The sequence below is a fragment of the Coprinopsis cinerea genome (assembly GCF_000182895.1).
Source record: "Coprinopsis cinerea okayama7#130 cont3.68 mitochondrial, whole genome shotgun sequence".
In the NCBI taxonomy this organism is placed as follows: Eukaryota; Fungi; Basidiomycota; class Agaricomycetes; order Agaricales; family Psathyrellaceae; genus Coprinopsis; species Coprinopsis cinerea.
This window is the reverse complement of record NW_003307477.1, coordinates 12,050-32,250: the sequence shown is the minus strand read 5'-3', so window position 1 is coordinate 32,250 and position 20,201 is coordinate 12,050. Positions and strand designations below refer to the sequence as shown.

General features: G+C 28.5%; 4 protein-coding genes and 16 non-coding genes across 20 annotated transcripts; 3 read left to right on the top strand and 17 right to left on the bottom strand. All coding sequences in view use genetic code 4, as the record gives it.

Annotated features, from left to right (window-relative positions):
* Nucleotides 1-103: 103 nt before the first annotated feature.
* CC1G_23001 lies at nucleotides 104-2,606 on the top strand. The gene has a single exon. It is a non-coding gene; the product is annotated as a rrl large subunit ribosomal RNA (ribosomal RNA).
* Nucleotides 2,607-5,188: 2,582 nt separating this feature from the next.
* CC1G_22011 (RNA polymerase) lies at nucleotides 5,189-8,011 on the top strand (the record flags this gene model as incomplete). The annotated part of the gene is made up of 1 exon: nucleotides 5,189-8,011. One exon carries the CDS (start codon nucleotides 5,189-5,191, stop codon nucleotides 8,009-8,011), a length of 2,823 nt encoding a protein of 940 aa, XP_022234934.1.
* Nucleotides 8,012-10,130: 2,119 nt separating this feature from the next.
* On the top strand, nucleotides 10,131-11,714 carry CC1G_22010 (cytochrome c oxidase subunit 1; the record flags this gene model as incomplete). The annotated part of the gene is made up of 1 exon: nucleotides 10,131-11,714. The coding sequence occupies one exon, from the start codon at nucleotides 10,131-10,133 to the stop codon at nucleotides 11,712-11,714; it is 1,584 nt and encodes a 527-aa protein (XP_022234933.1).
* A 474-nt stretch (nucleotides 11,715-12,188) lies between these two features.
* On the bottom strand, nucleotides 12,189-13,688 carry CC1G_22009 (NADH dehydrogenase subunit 4; the record flags this gene model as incomplete). Its single annotated transcript has 1 exon — nucleotides 12,189-13,688. One exon carries the CDS (start codon nucleotides 13,686-13,688, stop codon nucleotides 12,189-12,191), a length of 1,500 nt encoding a protein of 499 aa, XP_022234932.1.
* Nucleotides 13,689-14,386: 698 nt separating this feature from the next.
* On the bottom strand, nucleotides 14,387-15,196 carry CC1G_22008 (cytochrome c oxidase subunit 3; the record flags this gene model as incomplete). The annotated part of the gene is made up of 1 exon: nucleotides 14,387-15,196. One exon carries the CDS (start codon nucleotides 15,194-15,196, stop codon nucleotides 14,387-14,389), a length of 810 nt encoding a protein of 269 aa, XP_022234931.1.
* A 1,139-nt stretch (nucleotides 15,197-16,335) lies between these two features.
* On the bottom strand, nucleotides 16,336-16,408 carry CC1G_22222. The gene has a single exon. It is a non-coding gene; the product is annotated as a tRNA-Met (tRNA).
* Nucleotides 16,409-16,607: 199 nt separating this feature from the next.
* On the bottom strand, nucleotides 16,608-16,680 carry CC1G_22221. The gene has a single exon. It is a non-coding gene; the product is annotated as a tRNA-Lys (tRNA).
* A 463-nt stretch (nucleotides 16,681-17,143) lies between these two features.
* On the bottom strand, nucleotides 17,144-17,227 carry CC1G_22220. Its single transcript has one exon. It is a non-coding gene; the product is annotated as a tRNA-Leu (tRNA).
* A 166-nt stretch (nucleotides 17,228-17,393) lies between these two features.
* On the bottom strand, nucleotides 17,394-17,464 carry CC1G_22219. Its single transcript has one exon. It is a non-coding gene; the product is annotated as a tRNA-Trp (tRNA).
* An 88-nt stretch (nucleotides 17,465-17,552) lies between these two features.
* CC1G_22218 lies at nucleotides 17,553-17,624 on the bottom strand. The gene has a single exon. It is a non-coding gene; the product is annotated as a tRNA-Ala (tRNA).
* A 327-nt stretch (nucleotides 17,625-17,951) lies between these two features.
* CC1G_22217 lies at nucleotides 17,952-18,034 on the bottom strand. Its single transcript has one exon. It is a non-coding gene; the product is annotated as a tRNA-Tyr (tRNA).
* A 319-nt stretch (nucleotides 18,035-18,353) lies between these two features.
* CC1G_22216 lies at nucleotides 18,354-18,434 on the bottom strand. The gene has a single exon. It is a non-coding gene; the product is annotated as a tRNA-Ser (tRNA).
* A 57-nt stretch (nucleotides 18,435-18,491) lies between these two features.
* Nucleotides 18,492-18,564, bottom strand: CC1G_22215. Its single transcript has one exon. It is a non-coding gene; the product is annotated as a tRNA-Met (tRNA).
* Nucleotides 18,565-18,875: 311 nt separating this feature from the next.
* On the bottom strand, nucleotides 18,876-18,949 carry CC1G_22214. The gene has a single exon. It is a non-coding gene; the product is annotated as a tRNA-Gln (tRNA).
* Nucleotides 18,950-19,097: 148 nt separating this feature from the next.
* CC1G_22213 lies at nucleotides 19,098-19,169 on the bottom strand. The gene has a single exon. It is a non-coding gene; the product is annotated as a tRNA-Thr (tRNA).
* A 91-nt stretch (nucleotides 19,170-19,260) lies between these two features.
* Nucleotides 19,261-19,332, bottom strand: CC1G_22212. Its single transcript has one exon. It is a non-coding gene; the product is annotated as a tRNA-Phe (tRNA).
* Nucleotides 19,333-19,362: 30 nt separating this feature from the next.
* On the bottom strand, nucleotides 19,363-19,434 carry CC1G_22211. Its single transcript has one exon. It is a non-coding gene; the product is annotated as a tRNA-Glu (tRNA).
* A 103-nt stretch (nucleotides 19,435-19,537) lies between these two features.
* Nucleotides 19,538-19,610, bottom strand: CC1G_22210. The gene has a single exon. It is a non-coding gene; the product is annotated as a tRNA-Met (tRNA).
* Nucleotides 19,611-19,701: 91 nt separating this feature from the next.
* On the bottom strand, nucleotides 19,702-19,774 carry CC1G_22209. The gene has a single exon. It is a non-coding gene; the product is annotated as a tRNA-Asn (tRNA).
* A 153-nt stretch (nucleotides 19,775-19,927) lies between these two features.
* Nucleotides 19,928-20,001, bottom strand: CC1G_22208. Its single transcript has one exon. It is a non-coding gene; the product is annotated as a tRNA-Pro (tRNA).
* Nucleotides 20,002-20,201: the final 200 nt, after the last annotated feature.

Genomic DNA, 20,201 nt, shown 5'->3' with positions numbered 1-20,201 from the left:
TTGCATTAGCAAGCAAAGCAATTAGTTAAAAAATATGGTGAAATAGATCTTGAATTAGTAATTCTATAAGCAGTCGGAATTCTTATTATAAAATTAAAGAATAACGGCGTACCTTTTGCATAATGGGTCAGCAAGTTAATAGAAGTAGCAAGGTTAAAAGCCTAAGCGAAAGCGACTATACTTTAAAAAGTACTGGATAAGTTACTTCTATTAGACCCGAAGCCAGGTGATCTTACCAAGATCAGATTATAATAGATCGAACGGGTGAATGTTGCATAATTCTCCGATGAATTTTGGTAAGAGGTGAAATGCCAATCTAACCTGGTGCTAGCTGGTTTTCTACCGAAACATATTTAAGTATGATGTCTATTTGATAAGATTTATGGAGGTACAGCAAGACAATTCCCAACAACTGTTATTTATTTTAAAATAATAGGCGTTTAGGTTGCGGGGATCTAGCAAATCTTACCTTTGGAAACGAATCTCGGAATTACATAAATTGATAGTAGATATTCAGACTATTCATGCTAAGTTGAATAGTCAAGACGGAAACAGCCGAGAACACTAATCAAGGTCCCTAATGATTGTTAAGTGAAATTAAGGACGTAGCAATATCAAATACAGCTGTGAAGTGAGCCTGGCAGTCGCTACTTATAATGAACGTATGTAACAACGCAACAGCAGTATAAAGATAGTAGCGCCGAAAATTTAACGGGTCTAAAACAATCAACCGATATTGTGTTGATTAAAACTTACTATTTTTACCTTTGCCCGCAGCCTAGCTTTGGGCAAGGCAAGGGGTAAGTTTTAATTTAGGTAGTAGAACATTCAGTTTAACTGTTGAAAAAATAGTGTTTCATTATTTATTAGGTAACTGAAGAGAGAATGCTGACATGAGTAACGTAAAAAATTCCTAAAATGGAATTCGCCGAATACGAAAGGGTTGCATAAGAAAGGTTAATCCTCTTAGTGTGAATGCGGTCTCTAAGGGAAAATAGCAATAGCTATAACTGATGAGTATATTATAGAAAATTATTTAATTAATTTTAAATAATCAGGAAATTAATATAATTTCTACCGTACCCTAAACCGACACAGGTTCGTAAGTAGAGTATACTAAGGCGTAGAGCTAAAAGTTGTTAAGGAACTCGGCAAATTCACCTCATAAGTTTAACGATAAGAGGTACCTTATTTTTTTTAAAGAATAAGGTGGCACAGAATCGGAGGCCACGACTGTTTACTAAAAACACAACACAGTGCAATCATTAATGTGATAGTATACTGTGTGAAATTTGCCCAATGCCATTAATATAAGAACAATCATGGGATATTAAACTGTGATTTATCGAAAATCTGGTTAATAGCGGTCTTAACTATGAGGATCCTAAGGTAGCAAAATCAATTGGCCATTAAATGTGGTCGAGTATCAATAATGTAACGATGGTCTCACTGTCTCTACAACTTGCTCAGTGAAATTGAATTACGCGTGCAGATGCGCGTTACCACCAGGGGGACGGGAAGACCCTATGCAGCTTTACTGTAATTAGTTATCATATGAATCTAGAACAACTTAAATTAATAGTGAATAGGGATATCGAAAGATAAATAGTGGAAACCTTAGAATCTAAGTTGGGTTTATGTTCACCTAAAATAATAGGGAGAGTTGACTAATTGGCAGTTTGACTGGGGCGGTCGTCTTTAAAAAAGTAGCAAAGTACATCCAAATTTTTATAAAAAACTAATTTCATAACAGGAGAAAATTTTTATTTTATTCGCAGAAGGTATAGCTAGAAATTGAATGGAAATCAATCAATCAGTGAAGGATTGCGCAGTGTTCAATGGCGATAAGCATGCTTAACTGAAAGACTCAAAAGTCAAACAGATACGTAAGTAGGGCATAGTGACCCCTCGCTTTAGTATGGGATAGACGGGGATCAATTAATAAAAGTTACGCTAGGGATAACAGGCTGATAGCCGACGAGAGTACACATTGTCTCGGCTGTTTGGCACCTTAAATATATTTAAATTTATAATATCGGGGATTTAAGATAGTAATATCTTATTAGAAATTGGCTATATGCTGGAACCTCCTTAGAGCTTTAAGTACTTAAATTTAAAAAGAAAGTTAAAATCTTAAAGATTGGACAATCAGCAGGGAAGTTATATAAAATAGGTTATAGCGACTGTTTTAAATTTATATAATCCCTCAACGACTACACGCCAACATCCAGTGCTTCATAAATTGTATTCTTTATGCTGGATGAAGATATAGTCTAAACTTAATTGAAAGATTAAGAGTTATGCGATGTCGACTCATCCTATCCTCCGGGGGAAGAAGCTTGGAAGGGTTCGGCTGTTCGCCGATTAAAAGGGTACGTGAGTTGGGTTTAATACGACGTGAGTCAGTATGGTCCCTATCTTCTGGTGGAAAATTTAGTAAATGGGGACAGACCTTCTAGTACGAAAGGACCAATAGGCTGTGTTTCTATAGTGTACCAATTGTTTCTAATATTTAATTAAAAATATGAATGCATAGTTGGGTAGCCACAAACATAATAGATAAGTGCTGAATGTCTATAAAGCAAGAATCTACTCCCTTGATACTAATAAAATTAAGAAATAGACTATTTCTCTAATAGGTTGCAAATGTTTATACTGTAAAGTATCTTAGTTTAGCAATACTAATTTATAAAAAAACTAGATGTTTATTATTGACTTGCATAAACAATTATTTTTCTTAAGTTAATTAATATAAATGGGTTTCACATTTAATATTTATATCTACTGCTGCTGCGCTGGCGAAGCAACTAATTTACTTATTCATTTTTTTTATTAATTAATTTGTAGATATAATTATATTTCTTTTTTTTTTTTTAAAAAAAATTTAGTATACTAATTGCTTATGCAAGTGTGTTGTAGTTGTAGCTTACGCAACTACAACTATTACAACTTTATTTAATTTGATTTAAAAAGTAGAGAGTTGTATTGCCAATGCAAGTAGAAAGGGGGGGGGCTATAGCATAGTTACTTGCATTACTACCGCTAGCAAATAAAAAGATTTAACTATTTTAACTAAATAAGTTTAAAAAAGGGGTAGAATAGATCTGCTATGCTGATCTAACTAATAATACTAAATATATCTACATCCATATAGCTTATAATGAATATTGATTCAATAATTGCAATTAAAGCGATAATTCCTACATTATAAATTAAATAATAATTAGAGAACTTTCTTCTCAGCTTAATTATTTTAGCTAATTTAGGAAATCTAACTTCAATATCATATTTATTAAGTAAATAATCACCAAAAAAAATAAATATTATAGAAGTTAAACATGATAATATAATACCCTTAAATATTAAGAAGCTTAATCCTATTTGTTGTAATACGTTTAAACCTTTAAACCAGTCTACATCTAATATACTAGATTTATTAATATTATCCTCTAACTCTGACTCTAATAGATTAGATTCAACTAATCTCTTTTTAAAATCTTCTAATTCTTTGGACTCTCTTAATTTTTGAAGTATTTCTGGGTTATTAATTGCTTTCATTAGGTCTGATTGGTGAGTCTTGTCAAATGATTGTAAATTTGTAATAACTTTAGTAAGCTGACTATTTATTTCATCAAACTCCTTATTATCATTTTCTTTTTCTTTGATAATATTTCCTAGAGTTTCAAATTTACCAGATTCAACTAAAAATTTTAAATTCTTGAATTTTTCTTGCATATGCAATTCTTTAATTTTAGCTATTTGAACTTTTAAAGATAGGTCTTTCAAACTCCCATATAAATCTGAAACTTGTTGATTATAAGAATCATTTAATCCTTTATTAATATCTTTTTTTTTTTTAATTTCAGCACTTAATAGGTCAGATATACTAGTTAGTTTCTCAACAGTATTTTGAGATCTATTCAATTCATATTGACTGTCATTAGTTTTCTTTCCATCTATTAATAACTTTAAATTATAAGTACTGATGATAAGTAAAGTTATATCCTTAAATTTTTTAAAATCAAGACCTGATTTCATATGATCTGAATCCCTATCAAATTTATCATTAATTAAAATTCAAACAAAAACTAAAAATAAAAAAAAAATAAATGCTAATTTAAAATAAAATATTAGATTATATTGCAATAATTGCAATAAAATAGTTTTTAATGCCATTTGTATATATTTTTTTTTTTTAAATATAGTTCCCCTATCGATTCACTCATAATTAAATTATTTAGCAAAAAAAAAGATTATATAATTCTAATTCTTTTGCCTTTCTTTCATAGCAAGGCAAGTAAAGTAAAGTAAAGTAAAGTAAAGTAAAGTAAAGTAAAGTAAAGTAAAGAATTATACTCTCACTCTCAAGAGGCTATTATTCAATTCTTACTATCACAATAATTCTTCTTTTATTTAATTAATTAATTTTATCTGCTAATTAATTAATAAGTATTTAGCATAACTTCCTATACAAATTCCTTCATCATAAATTAATTCTCTCTCTAGCGAAGCAACTCTATTGCCAATGCAAGTATTGACAATGCAAGTAGCTAACCCAACTCATCTCTAGACCAGACCTTATTATCAAAAGATAAGTTTTGATAATAGTAGTTGTAGCTTACGCAACTACAACAATTACAATTACAATTACAATTACAATTAATGATACGTAGCATTGACTATAAAAATATAAAAAATAATTTAATTATGTATTAAAAGATTAGATTAGATTAGAATTAAAAAAGAGTTGCTTCGCTAGAGAGGGGGGGGGGGATAATAACTTAAATAAATACTTGTTTATGTTTATTATTTATAAAAAAAACATGTAAATATTCCCTAATATTGTTGCAGATATAAATAAGAAGTGCATAGTTAAGTGAAATTTAATGAATTTTTTATTAATACTATTTCTTAATTTAAGTAATTTTAGAATTCTTGGATAATTATTCAAAAATTCAATTTTATTAATAATATTTTCACTCAACATGATAGATAATACAGTTAAAAAGGATGATAAAGTAATACTTCCTGTTACTATATTAAAAACACATACTATTTTATCTGGGCCTAATTCACTTAAAAATTCTAAATACTTATCATAGAATTCCCCAATAAATGTTATTGATTCTTTAGTCATATTATTTAGTTTGTTTATACATTCCTTTAACTTTTCCATGCTTTTAAATAATTGAATAAAATTATCTACAAATATAATCACTATACTTTCTATTTAAAGGAATCCTCAACATTAAATAGTAAATTATTAAGAATAGCAATAGATAACTTCTGGAATAATAGAGTTGGGAGCCTAATATGTCCCTATGGAGAAAAAATATTTTATATAGGAATATTAACAAGGATAGTTACATCAACAGGATTAATTAAAACACTAGGTAAGAAGAAATATATAAATCTATCAGATAAAGATAAAAAAATATTATTTAATTACTTAGATAATCAGTTATCAATTAAAATATCAGGATACAATGATACTTACATAGATGAAATAATATTTAGTTATTGTGTATTTGATGGTAAAATAGATGTAGATTATGATAATTTCATAGATGATGAAAATAAAATAATTCATCAAAATTATAGTCACTATAAAATACCTATTGTGCATCCATTTGATAGTTTAAATAAATTTGGAAACATATTTGCTATAAATGAAAATGATGATGGTACAATTACTACATTTATACAAAATGATACTAATAATATTTTTATTGTTAAAACTAATACAGATTCATTTGGAGAAAGAACAAATTCAGTTAAAATGTTAAGAAAAGGTCAAGAAGTGTTAGAGTTCATAGATTCATCAAAAAGTGAAAATGGACAATTCGTAAGATCTATAGGAAGTAGATTATATCACTATGAAAATAACGGAACGTTTATTGCAATGACACAAGCTAAAATGAACTATAAAACTATAGATGTTCAGAAAGAAGATAACGAAATAGATAACTTTGCAACAGGTGATATTGAAACTTATAATAGTGGCGATTCTAATAATACCTTAATACCTTATTTAATAGCATTTAGATTAGAATTAGCTAATTATTCATATTATTTAACTGAATTTAAATCTCCTATTCAAATGTTTAAACATGCATTTAATGATTTATTTGATATAGCAGAAAGAAATTTTGGAAGAGGAAAGGGAAGAAACTTATATGTTTATTTTCATAATTTAGCTAATTTTGATGCTGTATTTATATTAAAAGCTCTAGCTGAATTAAATTTAGAAATAGATAATAATATGGATACAGTATTTAATAATGGTAGATTGATCTTTATTAAAATTAAAAAGAAAATTTATTATGAGGATGAGGAAGGAAATACTAGAAGAGCAACAATTTCATTAACATTTTATGATTCATATCAAGTATTACCTTTATCCTTAAGAAAATTAGCTCAATTTTTTAATGGGGAGGATCAACAAAAATATTACTTTGATTTCAATAAAGTAAATAAGGATACCCTAATTAAATATAAAGATGAAGCAACTATATATTGTAAACAAGATTGTATAGCTTTATATGATGTAATAAAGAAATTTAAGAAACTAGTATATGAGCATTTTAAGGTGAATATACTATTATATCCTACAATTTCATCTATAGCCTTTGCTGTATTTAGAGTTAAATTTAATAAGAAAAAATTAATTCCAATGATAGGTGGAGATATGTATAGACATATTAAGAAAGCATATACAGGTGGATCTACAGATATGTTTGTTCCTTTATTCTATAATAAAAAATATAAAGATGCTTTCTTAAAGTTTAATAAAGATAGAATTAATTTTATGAAATCAGTAGAAGGATTTATACCTACACTTACTGAATGTAAATCTAATAATATTTTTGGATATGATGTAAATTCACTTTATCCAGCAATAATGAGAGATGTTAAATTACCATGTGGGGCTATCACTTATTTTGAAGGGGATATTAGGAAATTAAAACCTAAAGCAGTTGGTTTCTTCCATTGTAAAGTAACAGCTCCTAAATGGTTAAAACATCCTATTATTCAAATTCATCATGATAAGAGAACTATTTCACCTTTAGGAAATTTTGAAGGTATGTTCTATAGTAGTGAAATCGATAACGCAATAAAATATGGATATAAATTTAAGATTGAGTGGGGATATATTTTCTCTAAGCAAGAATATATATTCAGAGATTTTGTTGATACCCTATATAATCTAAGAAAATCATATGAGAAATCACATCCTATGAATCTTATCACTAAATTAATAATGAATTCATTATATGGTAGATTAGGAATGGATGATGATTTCTCAACTATAAAAATACTTAATTCAAATCAAAATCTAAGTTTAAATTATGACGCATCTAATAAAAAGAATAAAATTGATATATACGATGAAATACCCTTTACATTGGAAAATGGTGAAGAATTATTTTTAGTTAGTTATAAACATACTGATAATTATAAAAACATAGATGTAAATGTTAAGGTTCATAATACTTGTATCGCTTTAGCAGCTTCAATCACTGCTGAATCAAGGAAATTTATGTCAGTTCTTAAAAATATAGATGATATAACTATTTTTTATACAGATACCGATTCTTTCTTTATAAATTTATCCCCCTCAGAGTTAAATAAAGTTATGAATGGTATTGTTGATAATAAAGAATTAGGTAAGTTAAAGTTAGAATATGTAATAGAGAAAGCTGCTTTTTTAGCACCTAAATGTTATTATTTAGTGTTAGAAAATGGTGAGGAGGTAATAAAAATTAAAGGTGTTAAAAAAGAAGCCATTTTAAAGACTAAAGAAATGGGTATATTAAACTTTGAAAGTTTTAAAAAATTACTGAATAAGGATGGAAGAATGGTACTAAGTCAGGAAAAATGGTTTAAAAGCTATTTAGAAGGAAAAATAAGTATCCTAGATTCCGTGTATGAAATAAAACAGACTGATAATAAGAGAGATTTAATCTATGAAAATGATATTTGTGTTGGAAGTAATGGTAAATATTTATAATTTATCTGACCTACTCAACCCCCCTTCTTATATTAGGGAATATTTACATGTTCTTTTTATAAATAATAAACATAAACAAGTATTTATTTAAGTTAAAGAATAAATTTATGTAAAAATAAGTCTAAATACTAGCGGATTAAGCAATAAATTGACTTAAATAAACAATTTTGTTTAGACAAAATTGCATAAATTTATATAATCATGCCTAATCAAAGATTAGTTATGCATATATACTACTATTAGGAATGGATGATGATTTCTCAACTATAAAAATACAAAACAAGACACAAATACTGGAGATAAATACTTGTAGTTGTTGTAGTTGCTTACGCTACTTCTTACTTATGCAATAGCAAGAAGAAGAAGAAGAAGAAAATATAGGGGGGGGGGTAATGAAGCTAAATAAAAGATTAACTATTTGTTAGTACCTTCGCCTGGTAAAATAACTATTTTTTATTAATATCGTTATACACCCAAATAAGTTCATCTAGGTGATCTTTAACCATGACTAATAGATATATATCCATTATTTTAATTAATAAAAAAAGAATTAAAAAAAATAGCATTATAATTAAATCAATTCTTTCACTATTAACAAATAAAAAATTAATTATTTTGTTTAATTTTTCATATTTTGCTAAGCTAGGGTAAGATTTTATTTTGCTTGCTATTTTTTTTTTAAATAATAGGTTAAATGCAAAGTACATTATTATAATTATTAAAAATAAATCCAACCAACCAGACACTATTAACAAATCTATTATATTTAATAATGGATTATCAGACAATTCACCTTGTTCTAATGGTGATAAAGCTGTCATATCGTCCCCACTTCCACTAGATTTATCATGTTTAGTTATATTTTCATTATGAAGTTTATTCATTGCTTCGTGGTGTCTTTGAGCACCTTTTCTTATTTCTTGCGAAAGAGTAAGCCCTAATTGTCCACCAAGAAATGCTACACTACTTCCTGCAGTTGTTGCAATAACTCTACTTGAAAGCGGCATACCCTTAATATTAGCCATTATAGCTTTAGCCACATACCCTGAAGCAGTCGCCACACCAGCATTAGCCCCTGCTCTAGAGACATACTCCTTTATTTCATTCTTGTTATTTTCAATTAGTTCCGAACCAATTTTCAATAATTTATTACTTGCATTGGCAATACTTTCATTTTTAGCATTTTGGGGATTTGGTGGCGTAGGTTGTGTAGATTGAGTAATTATATCTTTGCTTTTAATTATAGACAAATCTTCATTACCAGTCGAATCACAATGAATTACATTATCCAAGAAAGTAAAATTAATAAGATAACCAATTATTCCTATAATCAATATTATAGTGAAATAAAAGAGATATCTTTTCAAAATTCCAATAAAAAAACTGTCTGAATCCTTAATTATATAATATTCGCTGAATAAAACTATTATAATTATTAATAAATAATATATAAAATCAGTTATATTAATACTGGCTTTGCTTGCAAGATAAAGATAAAATACATTATACCTAGATAAAAGATATAAATGGCAATTCTATTACTTGAAAGCATTAAAATATTATTATCTATTGTTAATTTTCAGCATTGGCAGCTAGTAAAATAATTTGCTAATGACCTAATATGGTTTTTAATTGTATTTTTCATGTTCTATAAATTATACGTTATGGTAGCTACATGCATATGCAGTTCTTAATCATTTTCCAGCACATTGCTTTATTTTGCAAGTACTTATAATCTTATATGACTATATAAGAAGTTCATAAGGCTATCATCAATTCTTACTATCACAATAAGTCTACTTTTATATTAATAATTAAAAAAAAAGTTATTTGTTTTTTTTTTTAAATTATTAATAATAGCAGCTAGTTAGTTAAGTTGCTAATACAAATAAAAGTATGACAATTAAAATAAAAAGTGACTTAAATTCGGAAAAGATAAGAGAGAAAAAGATTAAAAACAAATAAAATAAATTTAATTTGTTTTGGGTTCTTTTTGTTGCTATTGCTACTTGAATAGAATAAGAATATTAAGTTAAGTTTTTAATTAAAAAAACTTTATAACTAAATAACAAGGTCAGCGCAACAGAAAAGTAACAAATAAAAAAATAATTTTTTAGAAATGAATTGGATAAATTCTACGAATGCTAAAGAAATTGGTACTTTATATTTAATATTTTCAGTATTTTCAGGTATGATAGGGACTGCTTTTTCAGTTTTAATTAGATTAGAATTATCAAGTCCAGGAGTACAATTTTTACAAGGGGATCATCAATTATTTAATGTAATTGTTTCAGCTCATGCTTTTGTAATGATTTTCTTTATGGTAATGCCAGGTTTAGTAGGTGGATTTGGAAATTATTTTTTACCAATACACTGTGGAAGTCCAGATATGGCTTTTCCAAGATTAAATAATATTTCATTTTGGTTATTGCCACCTTCTTTAATCTTATTATTATTAAGTTCATTAGTTGAAAATGGTGCAGGTACAGGATGGACAGTATATCCACCATTAGCTGGAATACAATCACATTCAGGAGGAGCTGTAGATTTAGCTATTTTTAGTTTACATTTAGCTGGAGTATCTTCATTATTAGGAGCTATAAATTTCATAAGTACAACATTAAATATGAGAACAAATGGAATGTCATTACATAAATTACCTTTATTTGTATGGGCTATATTTATTACAGCTATATTATTATTATTATCATTACCTGTATTAGCTGGAGCTATTACTATGTTATTAACTGATAGAAACTTTAATACTAGTTTCTATGATCCAGCTGGAGGAGGAGATCCAATATTATATCAACATTTATTCTGGTTCTTTGGTCATCCTGAGGTATATATTTTAATTATACCTGGATTTGGAATAGTAAGTCATATAGTATCAACATTTTCAGGTAAACCAGTATTTGGTTATATTGGTATGGTATATGCTATGTTCTCTATTGGTATTTTAGGTTTCTTAGTTTGGTCTCATCATATGTTTGCAGTGGGATTAGATGTAGATACTAGAGCTTATTTTACTGCAGCTACAATGGTAATTGCTGTACCTACAGGTATTAAAATCTTTTCTTGGTTAGCTACATTATATGGAGGTAGTTTAAGATTTAGTACTCCTTTATTATTTGTATTAGGATTCTTAGCTTTATTCACAGTAGGTGGATTAACTGGAGTAGTATTATCTAATGCATCATTAGATGTTGCTTTCCATGATACTTACTATGTAGTTGCTCACTTCCATTATGTGTTATCTATGGGTGCTGTATTTGCATTATTTGCAGGATTTTATTATTGGACACCAAAAATAGTAGGAAGAACATTTAATGATTTACTAGGTAAAATCCATTTCTGGACTTTATTTATTGGAGTTAATTTAACTTTCTTCCCTCAACACTTCTTAGGATTAGCTGGAATGCCTAGAAGAATACCAGATTATCCTGATGCATTTAGTGGATGGAATGCTATATCTAGTTTCGGTTCATTAATATCAGTAGTAGCTACTGTATTATTCGGATATATTATTTATGATATATTCGCTAACCAACCAAATTCTTCAAATAATCCTTGGGCTGTAGTTCCTTACTTTACAAGCTTAAATGAATTTAAAAATAATGAAAAAGGTGTAAATACAATTGAATGGACATTAGCTAGCCCTATCCCATTCCATGCATTTAAAATGTTACCTATACAATCTTAAATTCATTTGCTGCTCAACCCCCCTAGCTTTCAATAAAAATAAATAAATAAAAATAAATAAAAATAAATAAATAAAAATAAATAAAAATAAATAAAAATAAATAAATATAAATAAATATAAATAAATATAAATAAAAATAAATAAAAATAAATAAAAATAAATAAAAATAAATAAAAATAAATAAATATAAATAATTTTTTTTTTTAATTCATAATCATAATAAGCTAAAAATTTATTGTATAATAGTTGCTTCGCTAGATATAAATTTACTTTTTGACTAGACTAGAAATAAGGGGAGAAATAATATCCACCTAATCTTTATTATTTCCGATTTACTATATCTAGCATAAATAGGTTTTATCTCTAATAATTAATAAATTGTAATTGCATATGCAACCATGAGTCATTGAAAAGGTTACAACTACTTGCGGTAAGCTACAATTATCTAATTGCATTAGCTAGGGGGGGGGGGGTTTAAGATATTATATATAATAATGATGAAACTGATAAGTGTAAACAATCTAATATTACATTAGGTATAATACCTAATAATACTGTTGGTATTAATAAAGCTATTAATAAATAATATTCTCTTCTATTAATATCTTTAACTATTTTTACCATATGAGGAGAGTAATTTCCATAAGATAATCTATTATAAAGGAATATTGAATATATTGCAGAGAATATTATACCTGTAGCACCTAAAGCTGCTATAATAGGATTAACTTGCCAAATTCCTAATAATGAAAGTTGTTCCCCTAAGAAATTTAATGATAAAGGTATCCCTGTATTAGCTAATGTAAAAATAAAGAATAAAATAGTAAATACAGGCATATAAGTTACTAAACCTCTTATGTATTTAATAACTCTTGTACCTGTTCTTTCATAAATAATACCACCTACACATATAAATAAAGCTGGACTTACAAATCCATGAGCAATAGCTAATAAAATAGCACCTTCAATTCCTTGTATTGTATTAGAAAATAAACCTAAAACTACTACAGCCATATGACATACACTACTATATGCAATTAATCTTTTAGTATCTTGTTGAATAATAGTAGAGAAACTAGCATAAATTAAAGATATAATAGCAATACTTTGTACTAAAGGACTAAAATAATGAGTTGCATCTGGTAATATTTGTATTAAAACTCTTAAATAACCATATGTTGCTAATTTTAATATTGTTGCTGCTAATAATATAGATCCTGCTAAAGGTGAATCACTATGAGCTTTAGGTAACCAAATAATAAATGGATATAAAGGAGTTTTAACTGCAAAAGCTATAAAAAATCCTAACCATAATAATTTTTGACTTGATAAACTAATTTCATATTCTGGAAGAGATATTAATTGAAAATCTGTAGATCCTATATAACTATAAATCATTAATATACTTAATAACATAGGTAAACTTCCTGCTAAAGTATATAAAAATAATAAAAAAGCAGATCTAAATCTATCAAATCCATGTCCAAAAATAATTATAATAACAAATAAAATAGGTAAAACACTTTCAAAAAAAATATAAAATAATAATAAATCTAATGATACAAAAGCACATATTTGTAAACTTTCTAAGATTAAGAAAGAGATTAAAAATAATTTTAATTTATTCCCAGTTGTTGTTTTTTCACCATCATTTGTTATAAAACTTAAATTATAATTTGATAATATCGCAATTGGACTTATAAATGTCGTTAATAATACAAAATATAATGATATTCCATCTATTCCAAAATTTAAATGACAAAATTGTAAATAAGGACTATTAAATTCTGATACAAATTGATATTGTGTTGTATTTGAATCAAAATTATACCAAATAAATAAAGAAATGAAAAAATTAATTAAAGAAGTTATCAATGCTATTTTTTTCATCTCATTTTCACTTTTTAGGGTATTATCCATAGGTAATAAAATTAATGAACCAATTATAGGAATTAATATTAAGGATGTTATCATTTTCTTGTGGCTTTGTGAATTTATCTATTCTCCTTACTTGCTTCACTAGCTTCACTAGCTTCGCAAGGGAGAAAAAAAAAATTTTTTTTAACGATAGCAATTACTGCATACGCTTTATTTTTTTTAATCTACTTTTCCTTAGTTGCTAATTTTTTTTTGCTATTGCATAAGCAAGTAGTTACCAAAGGTTACAACTATTGCATATGCAATTGCTACCGCAAGGAAAAAATTTTTGGAATCATAGCAAGCAATAGCTTTAAAATTTTCAGCATTTTCTTACCACTTATTACTCCTGCTGCTGTGCTGGTAATAATAAGTAACAATTGCTTTCTTTAATTTTTTCTCTTACTAGTTGCGTAAACTACAACTCTAGCGTAGCAATTAATGGTATGAATAAGAGAAAAAAGTAAGTAAGTAATACGCTTGTATACGCTTGTATACGCTTGTATACGCTTGTATAGCAATTGCTACGCAAGTAAATAATTTTTAAACAATAATATTTATTATAAATAACTGTTGCATGCTTTTGGGCTTATAGGGTTTATACTATCACTTAATTTACTTAATAAGCATTTGCAAGTAACTTTTCAGTTGTTTGTAGCTTCGCAACAATTACAATTACTAGCATAAGATATTAGGGGGGGGTAGTGTAAGGTAATGTATGCTACGCTGGTAATAAAAATAATTAAAAGCTATAATTAAGTATTTCCCCAGAAATAAACAGCTACAAATAAGAATAACCAAACAACATCAACAAAGTGCCAGTAAAGAATACTTGATTCAAATCCATTGTGGTGTTTATTTGTTAATTGATAGTTAATTATTCTTATAAAAGCTACTGCTATAAATATAGTTCCAATTATAACATGGAAACCATGTAAACCAGTTGAAGCATAAAAAGCTGATCCATATACACCATCTGCTATAGTAAATCCAGCAACAGAATATTCATAATATTGTAAAGCAGTAAAGATTAAAGCTAATATTATAGATATTAATACTCCATCTATTGCTCCTTTTCTATTACCAGCAATTAAAGCATGATGACCATAAGTAATAAATGCTCCACTTGATAATAATAAGAAAGTATTTAATAAAGGTATTGCAAAAGGATCTAAAGGTGTAATACCTATTGGAGGCCAAACACCTCCTATTTCAATAGCAGGAGATAAACTAGAATGGAAGAAAGCCCAGAAAACAGATAAGAAAGCAAATGCTTCACTTACAATGAATAAAATTAATCCTATCATTATTCCATTTTTTACTTCTTTTGTATGGTGTCCTAAATATGTTGCTTCTATTACAACATCTTTAAACCATAATGTCATAGAATAAACTGTTAATATGAATCCTAGACTTAAAACATATCCTCCATAACTATATCCATGCATATATAAAACTCCACCTATTGTTAAATTTAATAAAGAAAAAGCAGTTAAAATAGGCCAAGGAGAAGGATCTACTAAATGAAAAGGAAAATGTTGGAATTTTGCTATATTATTTGTCATTTTCTCTCTATAAATAATTATCTTGCCTTGCGCTGCCTAGCGCAATTGTATTTTCTTGCATAAGCAATTGATTTGTTGCTAACTTTAACTCCTCTCCTCTAGTTGCATTGGCAACAGATATTAGTTAAAACCTTGCATATGCAAGTAAGGAGTTGAAGATGCAACTAATTATTTGTAAATTAAATAAAATTATCATCAAGACTTACTTACTTGCGTAAGCAATACATAATACTTGTATTGCCAATACAATTGATTTTGCATTAGCAATTTAAAATTTTATAATGTTAATTAATTATACTTGATCGCAGTCATAAATACTTTTTTTTCCAAAAGCTAAGTAGCAGTTGATTATTAAGTTAAGTAATATATACTTATATTTATTAGGTGAAATATATTAGTAGCTGCTGCTAGTTACTAATTAGGATTTTAACCTTTGGTTAGCAAAACAACTAGTTTTAAATTGCATATTGCCAATGCAAGGATTAATATATTGAAACCCTTTTATTTTTATTATTAACTACTACTTGCTAAACTACTACTTGCTTATGCAATAGTTTTTTTTTTATTTTTTTAAATAAAATATAGTTGCTTCGCTAGTGTTTATCTCTCCCTTGCATATGCAACCCTTAGGAGGGGATATCAACTATCCCTTTAACTAATTATTAAGTATATCTATAAGCACACTTATGTTCTCTCCTCTCTCTTCTCTAGTTGTAGTAGCATAAGCTACTTGCATTGGCAATACAACTCATCTATTGCTATTATAAATTAAGCAAGAGGGATTGTTATTTTGCTTTATTTAATCAAATTGCTACAGCGTAGCAGACCTTTGGTAAGTAAAACAATACAACTGATTAATAGAATTTATCATAGGATATAATATAGGAGTTACTTTCTTATCAATTATTTGCTTTAAAATAAGCAATACTTGAATATTTTCTATAATTAATTTTCCACTTGCTTAAGCAAGTTATATTATATATTACAATTATTTTATTTCCAGTGGACTTTTCAACATTTTTCCAGGTATTACTTGCATTGGCAACACTAGTAGTTTAGTTACTTATGCTATTGCTACCGCAAGGATTGCTTATGCAAGAGAAAAATACCAGTTTTAGATATCTTAATTATATTAATTGAGCCGAAAAAAGGAATCGAACCTTTTTTTTACCGCTATGAATGGTATGTTTTAACCATTTAAACTATTTCAGCTTAATTGGAAAAGGATTGTAACCTTTGATTACTAGCAAGTTACTTGCATAAGCAACTAATTTTTTTGATTGCATTAATTTCTTGCATTGGCAACGCCAGCGCATTGCTTATGCAATTGCTACCGCAAGGAGAGGAGTATTGCAAAAAAAAAAAAAAATAATTAAGCAACAGCAGCGTATTGCCAATGCAAGTATTTTCATGGAAACACCTGGATTCGAACCAGAAACTTTCTCATTAAAAGTGAGACACTCAACCACTCGAGTTCTGCTTCCTAATAATTTATCTGCTGTAACGCTCTTATTAATTAATTACCTTTCTTACATAAGCAATTAAAAATAACTGTTATTGCATTAGCAACAATTACCAGCGCATTGCTAATGCAAGCAGGAGTTACTGAAAAGGTTACAAAACAATTGTATAGCATAAGCAAGTAGTGATTTAGCGCAGTTACTTATATTAACAGCAACTAGAGTTGTAGTAGCGTAAGCTACTTGCATTGGCAATAGAGTTGCTTCGCTAGAGAAAATTTTCCCTTAATTTTTTATAACAATCCTTGCTATTACATAAGCAAATAGTAGTAACTTGCAATCGCCAGCGCAGCAGCAGGAGTAACTATAATCAAAGGCAACAATTATTTAAAAAGGAGGATTGCAAATGCAATTGCTACGCAAGAAAAAAAAAAATTGTAACTAGCGATAGCAAGTTACTAGGGGGTACACTATCTTTGAAACAAATTACGAACAAAGAGACTTGAACTCTTAAGGGATTACTCCCACTTCTGCTTAAGAGAAGATTGTTTACCAATTTCAACATGTTCGTTATTTCTAGTAAATATAATACTAAGAATAAATTATTATGCTAGCCTAAGTAACTCTTTTAATAATATTAACTATAATATTTATTTTAAAGCAATTAAATCACTTTATTCTTATTTGTATTGCCAATGCAAGTAGCTTATGCAATACAAGGAAAAAAAAAATATTTACAAGAGCGAGGCGAATCGAACACCTACAAACAGTTTTGGAGACCGCTATACTACCATTATACTACGCTCTTTCTGTTTATCTTGCATAATTAAAAAGAAGCAATTGTAGTTGCATTGGCGATACAACTACTTGCTTATGCAATTAAAAAAAAAATTTTTTGGAGAAAGATAGATTCGAACTATCATAATTATATTGCAAATATAACCGATTAACCATTATCAGATTTCCCCTTATTTCTTCTGGTAGCTTACGTTAGTTGTTAATTCTTTTTTCTTGCGTAGCAATTGCATTGGCAATAGAAGCAATTGCTTTATTTTTTAACTTACCAGCACAGCAGACCTGCTGCCAATGCTGAAAATTAATTGCTTATTAACCAAAGGTCTGCTGCGCTGTAGCAAATATTTATTAGATAAATATTATAACAGCAGTGACAGTCACAGTTGCTTATAGCTGTAGCTTACCTCAAGTGATTAGTAATAATTAAAAATAACTGTTATTGCATTAGCAATTATCGCCAGCGCATTGCTTATGCAAGCAGGAGTTACTGGCTAGTATTATGAGCAGTAAAGGAATCGAACCTTTTTTGGCGTTAACCAATTCTTTTACAGAGAATCACCATTACCAATCGGATCACCTGCCCTATTTTTCCCTAGTAGGAGGAATCTTTGGTTAAAAAAATAAGCAATAATTTTTTTTTTAATTACAGTTGCTTATGCAAGTAAGCTGCTAATAACTTTTTCCATTACTTGCGGTAAGCTACAAATGCTGAGGTTTCTTAAATATGCAAATTAATATTTATACTTATATTAACAGCAGCGTAGCAGTATTTTTAGCTTTTCAGTTGTTACAACTAATATAAAATTGCTACGCTAGTATAAAACCAGTTGTTGTTTTGCATAAGCAATTAAAATTTAACTGTTATTGCATTAGCAACTATCTAACCAGGAGTTTCTGAAAAACGGAATAAAGGCGAGTCGAACGCCCAAGGGTATTACCCAAACGATTAGCAATCGTGTTATCTTACCAATGACGATTATTCCTTGCATATTCACCTGTGCTGGTAACAGAAGGAGTGAGAGTGACAGCAGAATATAAATTAAGACCTAAGGGAGTTGAACCCTTATAATATCCATTATGAGCGAACTGCATTAACCATTATGCTAAAGTCTTTTTCCTTATATTTATCTCTCCAAACCAAACCCTCCTACTTGTTGTTGTAACCTTTCCTTTGGTAAGCCAAAAAACAACTTATTTTTAATTGCCAGCGCAGCAGCAGGAGTATTAATTTTTCCCTCTCTTGATGTAGCAGTAGCGAAGCAACTCTCTAGCAGAAGCAATTGCTTTATTTTTGTAGTAGCTTACGCAACTACAACTAACAAAAGGTTACAATCCTTGCATTAGCAATTAAAAAAAAAAATAAAAAAACAATTGCTTATGCAATAGCTTTCGTAAGTAATTGCTAACGTTACAATAAGTAACAACTGAGTTGACCAGACTCGAACTGATATAAGCCATTACCAAAAAATGGTGTTTTCCCAAATTAAACTACAACTCAAATTATTTTATATTATTGCATAAGCTTGCTACCGCAACTCTTTTTTTTTAAGTAGTTACTCCTTGCGGTAGCAATTGCAGAAGCAATGCGCTGGCGATAGTTAGTTACTACTACTTGCTTAAGCAAGTAATTGCTTTAATTTTTTATTTGCCGAAAACTGGAGTTGAACCAATATCAAAATCTTACAAGGAATCCGTTTTACCAATTAAACTATATCGGCTTTAATTATTATATTTATTATAACCATTGTTAGCCAGTTACTAGCTATCTAACCAGGAGTAACTGAATAATAACTAATTAAAAAAAATTAATGCCCCGGGAGAGAATTGAACTCCCATCTCTATATCTTCAGAATAGCGCTTTGACCACTAAGCAACCGAGGCTTAATAAAATACTAATTTATGGTATTTATTTGATCCTTATCAGATTTGAACTGATCCCTACTCCTTGAAAGGGAGTCGTACGAACCACTATACTAAAGGACCTTTAATTATTTTTTTATTGCTTTTGCCAATGCAAGTAGCTTACGCAAGTAGTAGCTTACGCAACTACAATTATTACTAATACCTGGCAGGGCAGGAGAGAATTGTGCGAAATTAGGAATTGAACCTAAAGTTAAAGCTCATGAGGCTATCGTGTTAACCATTTACACCATTTCGCAATTACTTGTGCTAGTTGTAGCTTACGCTAGTAGTAGCTTACGCCAGCGCAGCAGGAGTTGTAACCTTTGGTTATAACTAATTTTTTTAATAAGGCCTTAAGAGGAATTGAACCCCTGTAAAAAGTATTAACAGTACTTCGCTTAAACCACTCAGCCATAAGACCTTTAATTAATTTACTCCCTCTTGCTAGTAGTAGCTTACGCAAGTAGTTGTAACCTTTGGTTACGACTCTTTTGCATTAGTAACCCTTTATTTTTTTATTGCTAGCAGTTGCAATGCTTATTTTTTTTTATTCAAGCAATTACTAGAATTAGGATGAGGGAGACACGACTCGAACGTGCAACTTCTTACTCCCAAAGTAAGCTCCTTAACCAATTAGAATACTCCCTCTTGTAGTTTTGCTTATTATTAAAAATTTGCTAGCAATAATTTAAGGAAAAATATTTACTTGCGTAGCAATTGCATTAATTACTATCGCCAGCGCAGGAATAACAACAACAATTCTTGCGTAAGCTACCAGCTGCCAATGCTGAAAAATAAAGCAATTATTTAAATTTTTTATTTATACTTATATAGATAAGTCTAGCTAG